At 41.5% G+C, this 16590-nt stretch overlaps 1 protein-coding gene across 1 annotated transcript in view; it reads right to left on the bottom strand.

The window, feature by feature from the left end:
• Window positions 1–17: 17 nt before the first annotated feature.
• Window positions 18–16590, bottom strand: part of LOC126215169 (serine protease 33-like) — a 225203-nt gene continuing 208630 nt past the window's right edge. Inside the window, exon 6 of the mRNA XM_049941836.1 lies at window positions 18–375. Coding sequence (XP_049797793.1) covers window positions 193–375 — 183 coding nt within the window. The 3' untranslated portion in view covers window positions 18–192. The remainder of the gene's footprint in view (window positions 376–16590) is intronic.

Below are 16590 nucleotides of genomic sequence, written 5' to 3'. Positions count from 1 at the left end.
AAATATCTGAAGCACTACGTTCATTATTGCTCCTCTGTTCCTCTCTTTCCACTCTGTAACACTGAATGTCATTTATGGAAGGAAAATAATCTTTTTCACACATTGTTTTACTAATCTGTAACGAGAAACCACTGAAAACTAAGTTTTTTGCACTCTGAGTGTCTACTGGTACATCTTCAACTTGAGATGACTTCACTGAACAGATTCATATGTGGTGCTATTGATGGTGTCGTGTATCCAGGCCAGGTAGTGGGAGACGCGGGTGAATATGTCCGGCAGGCCGGGGTGGGCACAGCCAGACCCGAACGACGTGATGCCGGCCACGAACCACGTCCCGTCACCAGAGGGGCACTGCAGTGGGCCTCCAGAGTCTCCCTTGAACAGAAACAGAAACAGAAATTGAGCAGCTTTCATAATTTCTTCCGGGTTAGACACACGCATTAGCAGCACACATCAGACAGACTGTTGTCAAGTGGACCAGCATTATCTTTTGAGAGGGACTATCATAAGCACCAGTGTGTGCTACATAAGAGGTTTACCTGGAAAAGAACCTGTCTTTTAATGTACGAGGCTTGTTCTTCTGTTTTTAAGAATGAGCAGTAGATGTCGCCATTGAGTAGAGAGATTACTTTTGTTTCAAAATTTGTTATTTGTTATTGCTAAATAATGGCAGCTCAGAAACTGGACAAGTAATTTGTTTATAGTGAGTGTTTAAAGAAACAATGTCGGGTCACATGAAATTTTTCGTCGAATTATTTTTTATGATTTTCATAAAGGCTTTACTTGGTGCCTCACATCATGTCATTCCACTTTTTGTAATTGATTATCTTCAGAAAAGACTCATTTACAAATGATCTGCAGAATTTTGTCACAGTAATGCTTCAGTCAGTGGTCAAATTCATGAAGACTGACTGCAATTGGTTGTCATTCAGAAAAACATTGACAATGTGTGTTACGTAACTGAAGAGGTTCGGTATGTGGTTTACCTTTGAGATAGAGGAATCCTTAGGCATTTCGAAGACTATATTCCATCCAATTTTGCATAAAAATTTAATTGTGAAAAAGATCTGTTCCTGATGGATTCAACATAGTGTGACTGAAGATCAAAATCGGACACATGTCAACTGCTGTAAGGGAATGGTCAAAATATTTAACCACAAAATACAAAATTAGTATACAACATCATAAGAGCATACTTATTTTGGTTATGAGCACCAATCACTTGTCTGAGGGTTCCAAGATGAATTGAAAACAACTGACACAGTTACGACATGATGCCCTTCTCTCAACTTCTTGTGACCATCGTTTTAGACGACTGAAAAACTGTTAATGCTGAGTGGTGTACAACAGTCTGTTTGCAACAAATGATCAATGAAACTACCAAAAATGAGGATCATCCTTCACTGTGATAATGCCAGCTGTCACTAAGCAGCTCAAAAAGCTGACTATTTGAATGAAAAACAAATGGAATTAAAGTCTCATTGCCAATATTCCCCTGATTTTCTGTCTAATTACTTCTTTTTGTTTCCATATTTGAAAAAGTGTGTGGTTAGCTGTTTTCAATATCTCAAGAAGCTACAGAATAATTTCAAAACTGTGTTTCTGAGGTAGTAACATGACAGCAGAAGAAATGTTTCCAGATGTGGTCTGAGTGCAAAAGTTTACAAATTTTAAAGATAAATACTTTTTTGAAACAATAAAATAACTACTATAAAAAAGCTTTTCTTTTGTTTTTTACCTGGTTGCAATGAGCTAATTAGTTTCATCAGAAATGCTGGCAACCAAAAGGAATGGAACTATAAAATTATTCATGGTGAATGATGACAGCCAAAACAGTTGCAGGATAAAGATTTATTAAAATGGTTGACCATGGTTTTGGTATATCTAAATATACCTTCATCAGAAGTAAAATACCTAAAATTACATCCTGCAATGGAGATTAATAAAACAGTTGTGCCAAAGGTGTCGTCGGTAGTTAAAACATCATCTCCACTTATACAACATGATTATGTCCATATTTAGATATACCAAAACCATGGTCAAGAATTTTAATAAATCTTTATCCTGCAACTGTTTTGGCTGTCATCATTTACCGTAAAGAATTTCAACAGTTGCTGTTTCAGCCATGTTTAAAATCTGGAACTATAAAATTCCATGGGGAAAATCTTATGAACAAATAGGTAAATTTGGAAGGAAAGATTAATTCCAAATAAAAACTATTATTCTTCTTTTCAGTAATATATTTACATTAGCTCAAACTTAATTAGTTTAGAAGATATTGTTCACTGAAGATCTCACCTGATCCAATCTTTTAGTGAAAATATAGACAAACTACTGCAAATTTCTGGGATCTGTCAATGTACTTTTGATCGCCTGATTTTTCTGTATCTACTGACACCCAATTTAAAGAACAAGGGTTCTTAATTATAAATTGCTAACTTTTCAATATTAATGAATCCCACCATCATAAGCCAGGCATTCTCAGCTACGTAAGCATAAAGTAGTACTGCATATTTTAACAGAAGCTGCTCATGATAAATTATATACAAACAAAACATAATCACAAAATCAATAGCCGATAAAAGATGAACTTTCTGACCTACAGAATTTGTAAACTATTACATATTAACAAAGTTGAGCAACATCCTGGAGCGAGTCTATAAGCCAAAAGCTCATGCAATTTTCAGTCAGTCTGCTCTTAGGTTCCCTGCAATATTCTTAACCAAGAGAGTATAGATTGCATGAGATTTGTACATATTACAAGGGCATGCTGAAAATAATGTCTAAAGTTCTTTTATTCTGCTCTCAATATCGGCTGAGGTACTAGAAGTCAAGCATATTACTCAATTGACTTTCCTGCTTCCCTGATACAGCACTCTGAATTTTAGTGTGTAACATGGCAGTTGGTAATTTTACTATGATGGTTCATGAGAAGCTGTGTGCTGTAATCTGAGTTTCCCATTACAGAAAACTGAAAGCAATGAAGGGTCTGTCCACACATGGAGCACCCTCATGACAATGCCTGAACACACATGAGCATTGTGACTAATGCAACAGTCTGGCACTTCAGGTTTTCCGTCATCGATCATCTTCTGTATAGTCAGACTTGGCCCCATCTGATTTTCATCTGTTTGCAGAACTTAAAGATCACCTTTGAGCACTTCACTTTGTTAGTGACTAAGTAGTTCATGAGGAGGTGAGGGTATGGCTCTGTCAGCAAAGTCAAACTTTCTACAATGACATTGTCAATAAACTGCTCTCTTGTTAGGAGAAATGTGTCTTGCCAGGATGACTATGCTGAGAAATAAATATGTAGACATGAAGAATAAAGATGTTGATTTTTAACAAAGTCTGTTTTATTGAAAAAGCTTTAAGAGTTTTCACATAAAAAATTCAGAGCCATCACTTTTCAGCACACCCTCGTATTTGCCTGTCACAGCTAAAATTCAGATCCATGTGAATACTTCCGCAATACACATTTTTTATAGTTTTTAACATTAGCTAGTAATACGATAAAAGAATCATAAATTGAAGATGCAGCAATACTGTAAGCTTTTAAAAAGCAGGGCCATCTAGCATTTTTAGTTTCAAAGGGAACAGCAGCAAACAGCTGAATCATTTTGAGGTTTCACAACAAATGTTTCTTGGTAAACTTGCTACTAACAGCAATCGATATCGTTTCCTTAAACTGATACCAGCAGATACGTATATCAGTGTGGCAGGGTAAGATGGGAGTTCGATGCATCCCTCGCTCTTACATGTGTAGTTTTTCTATAAGGGTACACTCTTGTCCATGATACTTTCACACTTACTAAATGTATCAATGCACCGCTCTTCTTTGTATTCTCTTTTAATCATACCTGGTACAGCTCCCAGACTGAAGAGTTAACACTCGAGGTTTGGTTGAACAGTAAAGATTGGTTTCATAAGTAACTGGTGCCTTCTTGTGATTGAATTACACTTCTGATGATTCCTCCAATGACAAAGTATGACATCCGCCTTTTGTAAAACTATTGTTACATGACATTTCCACTTTACATCACTCCATAATCATAACTCCAACCGGCATGTTTTGTCAACTGCCTTTAATTCGGTCACTGACTTGCTTTGAACATGGTTGTACAGTTAAAGACTAAAATATTGGAAGGTGAATTATTGCTGTCTGACATACACTCCTGAAATATGATAGAATATACTTCTTCCTATTTAAGTGGAGTTCTTTTATGTTTGTTTATGTTGAGCAATGGTGGTTTGTGCAAAATTTTTCAAATGTTCTACAGTATTATAAAAATAAACAGTTAGTGTTTCACTATGTCATCACGAGGAGTATGACTTAATATTGTTGTGGTATTAGCTCTATCTTATGCGCTAGGATCAAGTGTATTCTTTATACGTTTATGACTGTGGTGCACATTGTTGTCGTTGGGCACAGTTAGGAGTGTTGCCATCTGCTTCTGGTTAGTTTCAGTGCCTGTGCGAGTGAGTTGCAAATGAGCCCACCTGTTCCTTGAATTGCCCCATTAGGGGGACGCTTCTGTCAGATGTTGTTTACTATCTGCCATTCATCTTTCTTTCATAGCAGAAATTCTGTCCTCCTAAGATTGTTGTTTCCATTCATTGACCTTTTTCTGGAGTTTACGGGTCAGTCTATGGGCCTCTCTCTCTTGTCTTCCAGGTTACAAAAATGAACCCACTGTTCATGACTTCTCTTTTGTTTTGTATCTTCAGTTCCTGAAACAATGGTGGGAATTTGTCAAAGTTGGGTGTCTGTGAAGAAGTGTTGTGTGGCTGCTCTTTGTTTTCCCTTTTTAATTTTTTCTGTCAGTGTTTGGTTTGTGAAACTGACAGTTTGTGATCAGAGGATAAGTTGTTGACCATCCTCAACTGCAGGTTAGGATTTAATTTTTAATTACTGCAATGTCCAGGCATTGGAGTGCAGATGTGTGAAGTAAGATGTCGTCGTTGGTTCTCTGAATCCGTGAACTGTTATGTTGAGGTTTGCTTTGAGGTCTAACAGGATCCGTCCTTTTGGGTTGTTTTTTGTGAGTTATATGCTCTGTTTTTGCTATTTAAGTATCCTCCCAGGACTACTCTGTCATAACCTAAAAAGTATACGCATGTCATCTGGGATGAGACTCTTCTCTGGACTCAGGCAGGCAGCATTGCCATTTAGACTGTGACATCCAGTGTTCACAGCCGTGGCAGCTAAACGTGACGGTGGTATATTTCTCTTTCGGCTACGGCAGTGGTCCCTCCACCTCATTGTCCTTTTTGTTCCATCCTGTAAACATTCACGTTTATTATCGACTCAGTTGTTTCTTGGAGATGGGTTTCCGAAATGAGGGCGATGTCTATCTGGTAGCGATGTGAACTCAGTCATCTTTGTGTGCAGTCCATTTGCATTCCAAATGCAGAATCTAAAGTTTTTTGTTCATTGGCGGCCGTCCGTTGACGGTGTGAAGAAAGCCTTCTGAACAGTCTCAATTAGAGAGTAAATATTTTTCAATTTCTGCTGCAGTGCAGTGGTAGTTTGGTGGCATGGTAGACTGTGGCAGGACTGTCGGCATCTCTCTGGTGGATAGGCGGTGTTGGCATATGATTCTGTCTGTCTTAGCTGTCTCGGTTGTCGTGATGTCTTGAGTGGTGCCGTTTGTTTAGGTTAGACTTCTTGTATTGTTGTTGTTGGGGAGCTTGTTCTTCTGGCACTGCTGAATTTTTATGACAATCGTACACTGTGTGGGTGGTTTGCTTGCTAAAGTCTTCATTTGTGGGGCCATAGTGTCCGCAGTTGCTTTATAATTCATTAGAGTATTTTTCATCCGTCGTTGCAACTGCAAAAATGCGTGATTTTTTCACCAGACGCGTTTCGCTTTATTGAGGTAAAGCACCATCAGTGGCCTGTAATTAAGTTATTTACATTTTGATTTGCTTTTTAGATCGAAAAACAGTTCGTTGAGAATAGGTTGATTTGTACTTACGGTGATTTTTCGGCTGATTTCTCGTTTATATTTTGTTCTTGTCCTCTGCTTGTATTTTTGAAGTACTTCCTGGAACTTTTGGCATCCTCTGAATGTTGCAGAGTGTGCTTCCCCACAGTTTGCACATTTTGGTTTTTCTGTCCTGGGGTGGGTGCATTCCACTGATCTGTGATGCCCGGCACAACGGACGCATCTCACTACCATACTGGGCTAATTCGCAATTTGTTCGAACCGCTGGCAATGTCGGTATTGGAGAGCACCGTCCTTGCTACTTTATGTCTCAACTCGCACTCTTGTGTACAAGAGAAAGCGGACGTCATAGATTTTGTCACTGTCCTATCCTGCAGGCAGGGTGACACAGTAAACTGGTTCGTGTGTGAGCTCTTTTGTATTCTGTCAGGAATTTTAAACTGGTTAACTTGTAGGACGCTGAACCCTTTCTCTGGAAGTTCTTGAAGCAATTTTTGTCCTGTTACTTCTGCAGGCAGAAACTACGGGGTGTTCAAAAAGCCCCTCCGCAGTGCCGTATGATTGTTAGCCGCGCGTGCCGTACGATTGTTCGCCTGCTTGGGTTACTTTCCTAAAAGTGGACTCTCCCAACATTCCACTGTTTCGTTTATCTCAGCCAGCGTCAGTAGTATCTTTGGTGTGTGTCGTCACGTGTTGACGTGAACGTTTAAGTTTAGTTCCTTTGTTCGTTTGTTTTGTTTTCGTCACTGTTAAAATGCTAACCATTGAAGAACGTGTGTTTTTAGTCGAACAAATGTTCAAGGCTGGAGGTAAATACACAGTTTCAGTTCGACAAACATTTAATTCAGTTTTCCCGGAGACAACACTCCCACATCGCGATTCTGTGCGAGATTTGGCTAACAAATTTCGAAGTACGGGTTCAGTGACAGATGCACCGAGAAGTGGTCGTCCTAGCGTTTTGTCTGAGGATAAACTACTGGATATTTCCGATAAAATGTCCATGAGTCTGAACAAGTCAGTAAGAAAGCTCGCCCAGGAAATCGATGTTAGGAAGCTGTAAGGAAAAAATTAGAACTTTTCCCATACAAAGTGACAGTTGTGCAAGAACTGAAAAATACTGATCATGTCAAGAGACGTCATTATTGTCAATGGTTCAAAAATTTCGTTCAACAAAATGGAAGGGATATTCTGAATGAAACGTTTTTCAGTGATGAGGCGTGGTTTTACTTATCCGGGTACACGAAGTCGCAAAATTCTCGTACGTGGAGTACTGCAAATCCATTGTGTATTCATGATGAACCACTTCATTCTGTGAAAATTGGAGTTTGGATTGCAATTACTAGACGTAGGATTGTGGGTCCCATGTTTTTCAACGAAGCAATAAACGCACAACGATGCTGCAGTGATATTCTGTACCCATTCATAGGAGACCTTAAGTGAGATACTGAACGGTTATTTCCAACAAGACGGTGCAACCGAGCATACAGCTCGCGTTTCAATGCCACTGCTTGCTGATGTTTTTGGTGATCGCATAATTTCACAGGGACTTTGGCCTCCACAATCGCCTGACCTAACACCACCCGACTTTTTCTTCTGGGCTGCAGCGAAAGCAACTGTCAATGAAAACCGTCCAAAATCCATCGATGAACTGAAAACTGCAATATCCACTTTCACTGCTTCTGTTACAGAAGAAATGTTACAGCTTGTGTTTGGAAACATGATTAGACAAATTGAATTGTGTATTCAACAACATGGGGGACATTTTCAACGTTTAATGTGAAGATTTGTAAGTAGAAATGAATGCTCAATAAATTAATAACTTGTATTTCACTGAGTTTCATTTCAGTATATTCACTGCGGCATACGGCACGCACGGCTAACAATCATACGGCACTGCGGAGATACTTTTTGAAGACCCCGTATGTTGAGAGAAAAAACTTTGATTGCCCTTTGCTCGTCAAAGGTCTTGAAATGGCACTTGATGTGATCGTTTCGGTAGATGGCTTTAAGGCTGTCATCTAGTTGTCCTTTGAGTACTGTACTTTATTGAGCTCTGTGTAATGTTCGGTGTGGTAAATGGTGACCCGTGGTACCTTCTGGAGCATATTCATCTTGATGTCGTAGTTTCATGGTGTTTTCTCTTGCGGCACTATTGGCGCGTAGCAGTGTGTTGTCTGCATTCCTTCCCTCCGCTTTTTATGCAGGTTTTCATATTCACTATGGGTGTCGTTGTTCTGTCTTCATTTGTAGTGCATGTTGTGAAATCCTCCATATCATGATTCAAGGGTGCACCTCCTTCTTCTTACAAGGGAACATCCCCATCGCACCCCCCTCAGATTTAGTTATAAGTTGGCACAGTGGATAGGCCTTGAAAAACTGAACACAGATCAATCGAGAAAACAGGAAGAAGTTGTGTGGAACTATGAAAAAATAAGCAAAATATACAAACTGGGTCGTCCATGCGTAACATAGGCAACATTAAGGGCAACGTGAGGCAAGGAACGCCGTGGGCCCGTGGTTAGCGTGAACAGCTGCGGAACGAGAGGTCCTTGGTTCAAATCTGCCCTCGACTGAAAATTTTGCTTTCTTTATTTTCGCGAAGTTATGATCTGTCCGTTCGTTCATTGACGTCTCTGTTCACTGTAATAAGTTTAGTGTCTGTGTTTTGCGACCGCACCGCAAAACCGTGTGATTAGTTGACGAAAGGACGTGCCTTTCCAATGGGAACCGAAAACATTTGATCGCAAGGTCATAGGTCAACCGATTCCTCCACAGGAAAACACGTCTGATATTTTGTATACGACACTGGTGACAGCATGTGCGTCACATGACAGGAATATGTTGTCGACCCACCTAACTAGTACACTTGGCGAATGGGTGAATAGATTCTTCTACCTTGCCCGATTTAGGTTTTCTTGTGGATGTAATAATCACTCCAAAAAAAGTGATGAAAACATAAGAGTTTTTCATATAAACTGAAAATAAAAAGTTAAAATTTTCGGTCGAGGGAAGATTTGAACTGAAGACCTCTCGTTCTGCAGCTGTTGACACTAACCACGGGACCATGGCGCTCCTCGTCTCAGACTGCCCTTAATATTACCTATATTACACGTGGACGACCCAGTTTGTATATTTTGCTTATTTTTTCATAGTTCCACACAACTTCTTCCTGTTTTCTCGATCGATCTGTGTTCAGTTTTTCAAGGCCTATCCACTGTGCCAACTTATAACTAAATCTGAGGGGGGTGCGATGGGGATGTTCCCTTGTTAGCAATCTTGTTCCATCGTCGCTTCACCGTCAGTGTTGTGGCATTATTATTCTTCTGACACTCGCAGTGGTGGATTATTGGAAGCTGCTGCTGGATTCTCAGCGTTTTGTCTAGCTTGTTGGATGACATGTCGCATTCCCTCGCAGATCTCTTTCTATTTCTTTTGGTGGATAATGAAGACATCTTCATTCAGTTTAGACGCATATTTCCATTATGTTTTAGTACGGCACCCGTGAATGTCCTATTCCGGGAGTCTGATGTTTCTCTGTTTGTCTGTCCTTGCCTCTCGTAAACCATGTCCACAGCCTAGGTTGCCAGCGCCGATGATCCTCCAGTCTTTGCCGTGTCCGTCGTTATGTCAGACATAGGAGATATACATATAAAAGAAACTGGCATATTTTGTTTGTTTTCACTCCATTATGTCATATGGTATCATACTTTGTAGATAACTCCACAAACAGAGAAAAATGTTTTAGAGTACAGAAGCGTATAATAAGAGTAATGAGTAGTGTAAATCCAAGAAGATCATGTCGAAACGTTTTCAAAGAATTGGACATATTAACCACAGCTTATTAGTATATTTATTCCTTAATGAAGTTTGTTGTAAATAGTACATCTCTTTTTCCAACTAACTGCTTAGTACACAGTATCAATACTAGGAATAAGAACAATATACATAAAGATTTAAAATCACTTACTCCTGCCCAGAAAGGAGTCCAGTATTGAGCAACGCATATTTTCAATAAGTTACCAGCAACCATTAAGAGTTTAGTTTCAGACAAGGCACAATTTAAACATAATTTAAAAGAATTTTTGGTGGCCAACTCCTATTCCATCCATGAGTTTCTCAACAAGTGCAGTAGACCATTTTAATGAAAATTTATTATACTCTAATTTTTGACAATACTTGATTGTAACAGCCAAGTAACTACCTACTGTGTGAATGATGGATGTATGGAAAGTAGATGTAAGTCTTAAGTCTGTAAATAGTGGACGTTTAATTTTAAATCTTGTACATAATCCGACTGTTCTTAACTGAGGATCACTGAAATGAATAATTTACTTTAATTTTTGACAATACTTGGTTGTAATAGCCAAGAAACTGGCAAATGTATGAATTATGGATTTAATGAAAGCAGATGTAAGTATTAAACCTGTAAATATTAGAAGCTTAAATTTAATTCATGTACATAATTTTACTGTTTATTGACTGAGGATCATTAAAATTAATGAAACTCAAGTTTTTCTAATTACATTTTTGTAATGTGCTTATCTGACATGTTCCACACCCAGGAGGATTCCCTCCTTTATGAGTCTATGGAATGAATAATTAATCTAATCTATAATATTCTTCTCGGGTATGCAGCCGGATCATAACGTCCTCATGACACAATATTTCCGCGGTCCAACTGGCCGCCATCTTCAGGTGAGAGCGCTGGTGCACAATCTCGCCGGAACTGTCTTCCCAGCGCAAGCGGCAGCCCCTATATAGGCCGCAGAAGACCCACAACGCGTGCGCGAGGTGCCGTAGCTGCCCTCTAGCGTAGTAAACAGTCTGTACAAGATCCCTTGCCACTGTGGGAAGGCTTCACTGTCTCACCGAGGGACACAGAATGCTATATGATGCGACACAAATGGTTGCCCCTGCATCTCGCTATTGGGACTGTGTTTTAAAAGAATCCATAGAGATTCGTTTATCTGGCAATCTTATTAATAGAGACAAGGGTTATCTTTTAAGTAAGACTTGGGACCCGGTCTGTGTCAATCGTCGAGATATCGCTGTCAAAAATAAAAGAAAAAAATTTTTATTCCGACGATTGACACAGACCGGGTCCCAAGTCTTACTTAAAAGATAACCCTTGTCTCTATTAATAAGATTGCCAGATAAACGAATCTCTATGGATTCTTTTAAAACACAGTCCCAATAGCGAGATGCAGGGGCAACCATTTGTGTCGCATCATATAGCATTCTGTGTCCCTCGGTGAGACAGTGAAGCCTTCCCACAGTGGCAAGGGATCTTGTACAGACTGTTTACTGCGCTAGAGGGCAGCTACGGCACCTTCTCGCGCACGCGTTGTGGGTCTTCTGCGGCCTATATAGGGGCTGCCGCTTGCGCTGGGAAGTCAGTTCCGGCGAGATTGTGCACCAGCGCTCTCACCTGAAGATGGCGGCCAGTTGGACCGCGGAAATATTGTGTCATGAAGACGTTATGATCCGGCTGAATACCCGAGAAGAATATTATCAATTATTACGCCGGGAAAGCCTTCGTAGTCTAATCTAACCTAGTCTAGTGGAGTGGCCGATGAGGTTGCCGACATGGCAAACCCCGCTGGACGGCGATCGACCAACACCAGCGTGGGTACGGCTTTTACACGTGCACGCGCGGTACGATCGCGCTCTCCACTGCTCCAGTGACTCCGCCAGACCCAGTGAGTTTAAACATTCACGAGTGGCTAAAAGCCCCTATTGCACCAGCGCCTCACGTGTGCATATCTGTGACTACAGGCTAGTTGAGGTAGACCTATTACACCATCTACGCGTGATATACCTGGCCCACATGCGCGGTAGACGGTAATAACGAGCGAAACGCAAATAGAACTGTCTGATCTCTTGTAAAGCTGTTCATTCTACCACGTGAAAGACAAGGGGACCGTGTGACATATTGGAACGTCATTCGTTCAAATTATTTATGTGAGCTCAAAGTTCCTATTTAATAAGAAATTGTTTATTATCATTATTTATTAAATAATTGTTATTCTCTTATGTAGGTAACTACTGTTCTGAATTACAGACTCAACAGTTACTTTTATATTACGACGCTTGGTTACACACGTATTTGTGTTTATACAGCATTTTGCACATGGAGGGCGCACTTGTTTTTGGATCTGTTGCCCTGGCAGTGACAGTAAATCTTCGGATTAGGGCAGAACGACGAAAACAAAAAGCCAGACGTTCTTGGGCTCCACACTGGCTGGAAAGAAGGGACGGAGGCAGGTGATTATATTCACTGTTTATAAAAGAACTAAGGCCCGAAGACCCGCAAGAATTTCGGAACCTCGTGAGGATGGACATGGCCTGTCTCGAGTAGCTGCTGCCTATGATAGAAGATGGAATTAGCAAGTGTGACAGAGTCATGAGGGAGGCTGTCTCACATCCCAAAGGTCAGAATTAAATCATACACTACTGGCCATTAATATTGCTACACCCCGAAGATGACGTGCTACAGACGCGAAATTTAACGGACAGGAAGAAGATGCTGTGATATGTAAATGATTAGCTTTTCAGAGCATTCACACAAGGTTGACGCCGGTGGCGACACCTCCACCGTGCTGACACGAGGAAAGTTTCCAACCGATTTTTCATACACAAACAGCAGTTGACCGGCGTTGCCTGGTGAAACGTTGTTGTGACGCCTCGTGTAAGGAGGAGAAATGCATACCGTCACGTTTCCGACTTTCATAAAGGTCGGATAGTAGCGACATTGCTGCTCGCGTTGGTCGAGATCCAATGACCGTTAGCAGAATATGGAATCGGTGCGTTGAGGAGGGTAATACAGAACGCCGTGCTAGATACCAATGGCCTCGTATCACTAGCAGTCTAGATGACAGGCATCTTATCCGCACGGCTGTAACAGATCATGCAGCCACGTCTCGATCCATGAGTCAACAGATGGGGACGTTTGCAAGACAACAACCATCTGCACCAACAGTTCGACGACGTTTGCAGCAGCATGGACTATCATCTCGGAGACCATGGCTGCGGTTACCCTTGACGCTGCATCACAGATAGGAGCGCCTGCGATGGTGTACTCAAGGACAAACTTGGGTGCTGGAATTTCAAAACGTCATTTTTTCGGATGAATCCAGGTTCTGTTTACAGCATCATGATAGTCGAATCCATGTTTGGCGACATCGCGGTGAACGCACATTGGAAGCGTGTATTCGTCATCGCCATACTGGCGTATCAGCAGGCGTGAGGGTGTGGGGTGCCATTGGTTACACGTCTCGGTCAGCTCATGTTCGCATTGACGGCGCTTTGAACAGTGGACGTTACATTTCAGATGTGCTACGACCCGTGGCTCTACCTTTCATTCGATCCCTGTGAAACCCTACATTTCAGCAGGATAATGCACGACCGCATGTTGCAGGTCCTGTACGGGCCTTTCTGGATACAGAAAATGTTCGACTGCTGCCCTGGCCAGCACATTCTCCAGATTTCTCACCAATTGAAAACTCTGGTCAATGGTGACCGAGCAACTGGATCGTCACAATACGCCAGTCACTACTCTTGATGAACTGTGGTATCGTGTTGAAGCCGCATGGACAGCTGTAGCTGTACACGCCATCCAAGCACTGTTTGACTCAATGCCCAGGCGTATCAAGGCCGTTATTACGGCCAGAGGTGGTTGTTCTGGGTACTGATTTTTCAGGATGTATGCACCCAAATCGCGTGAACTGTAATCACATGTCAGTTCTGGTATAATATATTTGTCCAATGAATACCCGTCTATCATCTGTATTTCTTCTTGGTGTAGAAATTTTAATGGCCAGTAGTGTATGTTTATACGTTTTGTAATATACCAACCTAGATCACGAATAAAATATCGCTAAATGCCCTGTTGTGATGCAGGCTGGTTGTAGAATTACGTTTCCTGGCGATTGGGGATTCTTTTATAAGTCTGGCTTTGAGCCAAGAATAGCACAGCCCACCATTTCAAAAGTTGTGGATGCACGTACTGCAGTTTGCAACACTTTAAAGGGGCAATACTTAAAGGTGCACTTGTGTTATCTTTCCGAGTTTGGAGTGTGTTTGTGTTACTCGGAGTTTTGCAGTCCTCGTCTGTCGCACTGGGCCGAAGTGGACTGTCACTGACAGTTTCTCTTTTCAGGCACGCTGAAATTTAGCAAGAGATCCAATAAAATCCAACATGAACTTTCACAAGCAATGGCATAAGGCATTACGACACAAATCGAAAATCACCGCGTAACATTATACGCATATTACTCAGAAAGAAACGATTGCTGAGTGGCAAAAAAAAAAAAAAAGCTTTTTTCTGCATTTAAGAAAACCTACTTACTAAAAAAAGGCGGAAAATCTCCAACTCGAAAATCCGAATTAGAACTGCTCTCTATTTTGGCACGCGGATAATGTGTCTGCTTAGTTTCATCCTTTCTATAGCTAGATAGCTGTCGCGCTCGACCAGTACCGTTCGTGACGGATCGACGTTTAAATACATCCTTAACACATGAGTTGCAGCAATCCTTGCCACAGCCAATGTTTACTAGCCGTCACTTTGACGGTGGTCAGAATACTGAGAGGCGCCATTCTATGGGTTTTTCTGTGCTGAAGGTGAACTGCTTTATTTGGAGAACCGTATAATTTTTCTTTGCAACTTGTTAAGTGAAAGCCGGCCGCGGTGGTCTAGCGGTTCTAGGCGCTCAGTCCGGAACCGCGCGGCTTCTACGGTCGCAGGTTCGAATCCTGCCTCGGGCATGGATGTGTGTGATGTCCTTAGGTTAGTTAGGTTTAAGTAGTTCTAAGTTCTAGGGGACTGATGACCACAGATGTTAAGTCCCATAGTGCTCAGAGCTATTTGAACCATTTGTTAAGTGAAATATACAGGGTGATTCACTAACTACTGCCACCAAGAATAATTCCGAAAGTATGATAGGAGCTGAAAACTTTGTGGGACGAAAGTTGCATGGGACAATGGAGGCCATAATATGACGTTGGTTTTTTGTTGCTAGGTGGGGTCACGCCAGAGATATGAAGGTCAACTTTTTTTTTTTTTTTTTTAATGGCATGCTATAGTTTGGTAGTTATTTTGCGATAGCGACTATCGAGACGAATCCAATGATGTGTAACAGTAAGGTCAACGAAGGTCACAAAGGTGGCATCAACGCCCATTTACAGAAGGTGTTCGAAGTGATGACCATTGGCATCAATGCAGTGCTGAAATCTTATCATGGATTGAGTGGTATTCCTTACCACTTCGGCACTTATCGAAACACATGCTCTGACAATTCTCTCTCGTAGATCTTCAGGTGTAGTTGGAACCACTTTATAAACTATGTCTTTTACGAATCCGCACAAGAAAAAGTCAAGAGGCGTCAAGTCTGGCGAACAAGCCGGCCACGACACATCTCCTCCGCGTGTAATCCAATGATTTGGGAATTGTCTCTGCAACTCATTTCTAACCATCAGCGAAAAATGAGCCGGACACCCATCGTGTTGATAGCACATTCTGTTCCTTGTTCGTAAAGGTATTTCTTCCAATAACAGACCTAAGGTTTCTTGCTAGAAACTGGTGTACTTCCTACCATTAAGATTTCCTTCTATGAAACAGGGGCCTATAATTCTGTCCTCCAGAATCCCACACCATACATTCACCGACCACGGTTTTTGGTGTGCAACTTGCCGTAGCCAGCATGGATTTTCAGTTGGCCAATAATGCATGTTATGCAGTTCAACATTTCCATGGTTCGTGAATGTAGCCTCATCAGTAAATAAAATCAAATTAATAAATGCGTCATCCCTCTGAATCTGAAGTTGAGCCCATCGGCAGAATTCAAAGTGACGCACACAGTCCGTACCAGTTACTTCTTGGTGGAGACTGATACGGTAAGGATGATATTTATGCCGATGCAGAACAGGAACAACACTACTCTGGCTCATGCCAGATTCCCTTGCGATTTGACGCCAACTAAAAGAAGGATCTCGAACCACAGTGGCAAGAGTACCAATTTCCGTTTCCTCGTTAGTAACTTTCCTCTGCCGGATATGTTTGTGATGCGTTAAAGATACAGTTATTCTCAGTTTATCAAAATGGTTCAAATGGCTCTAAGTACTATGGGACTTAACATCTGAAATCATCAGTCCCCTAGAACTTACAACCACTTAAACCTAACTAACCTAAGGACATCACACACATTCATGCCCGAGGCAGGATTCGAACCTACGACCGTAGCGGCCGCGCGGTTCCAAACTGAAGCGTCTAGAACCGCTCGGCTACACAAGCCGGCTCTGTGAAGTAGGATACGAGGTACATTCAAGTTCTAAGGCCTCCGATTTTTTTTCTAGTTAACTACTCACCCGAAATCGATGAAACTGGCGTTACTTCTCGACGTAATCGCCCTGCAGACGTACACATTTTTCACAACGCTGACGCCATGATTCCATGGCAGCGACGAAGGTTTCTTTAGGAGTCTGTTTCGACCACTGGAAAATCGCTGAGGCAATAGCAGCACGGCTGGTGAATGTGCGGCCACGGAGAGTGTCTTTCATTGTTGGAAAAAGCCAAAAGTCAATAGGAGCCAGGTCAGGTGAGTATGGAGCATGAGGAATCACTTCAAAGTTGTTATCACGAAGAAAC

The sequence above is a fragment of the Schistocerca nitens genome, chromosome 12 (genome assembly GCF_023898315.1).
Source record: "Schistocerca nitens isolate TAMUIC-IGC-003100 chromosome 12, iqSchNite1.1, whole genome shotgun sequence".
Taxonomy (NCBI): domain Eukaryota; kingdom Metazoa; phylum Arthropoda; class Insecta; order Orthoptera; family Acrididae; genus Schistocerca; species Schistocerca nitens.
This window is presented reverse-complemented; position numbering and strand designations above follow the sequence as displayed.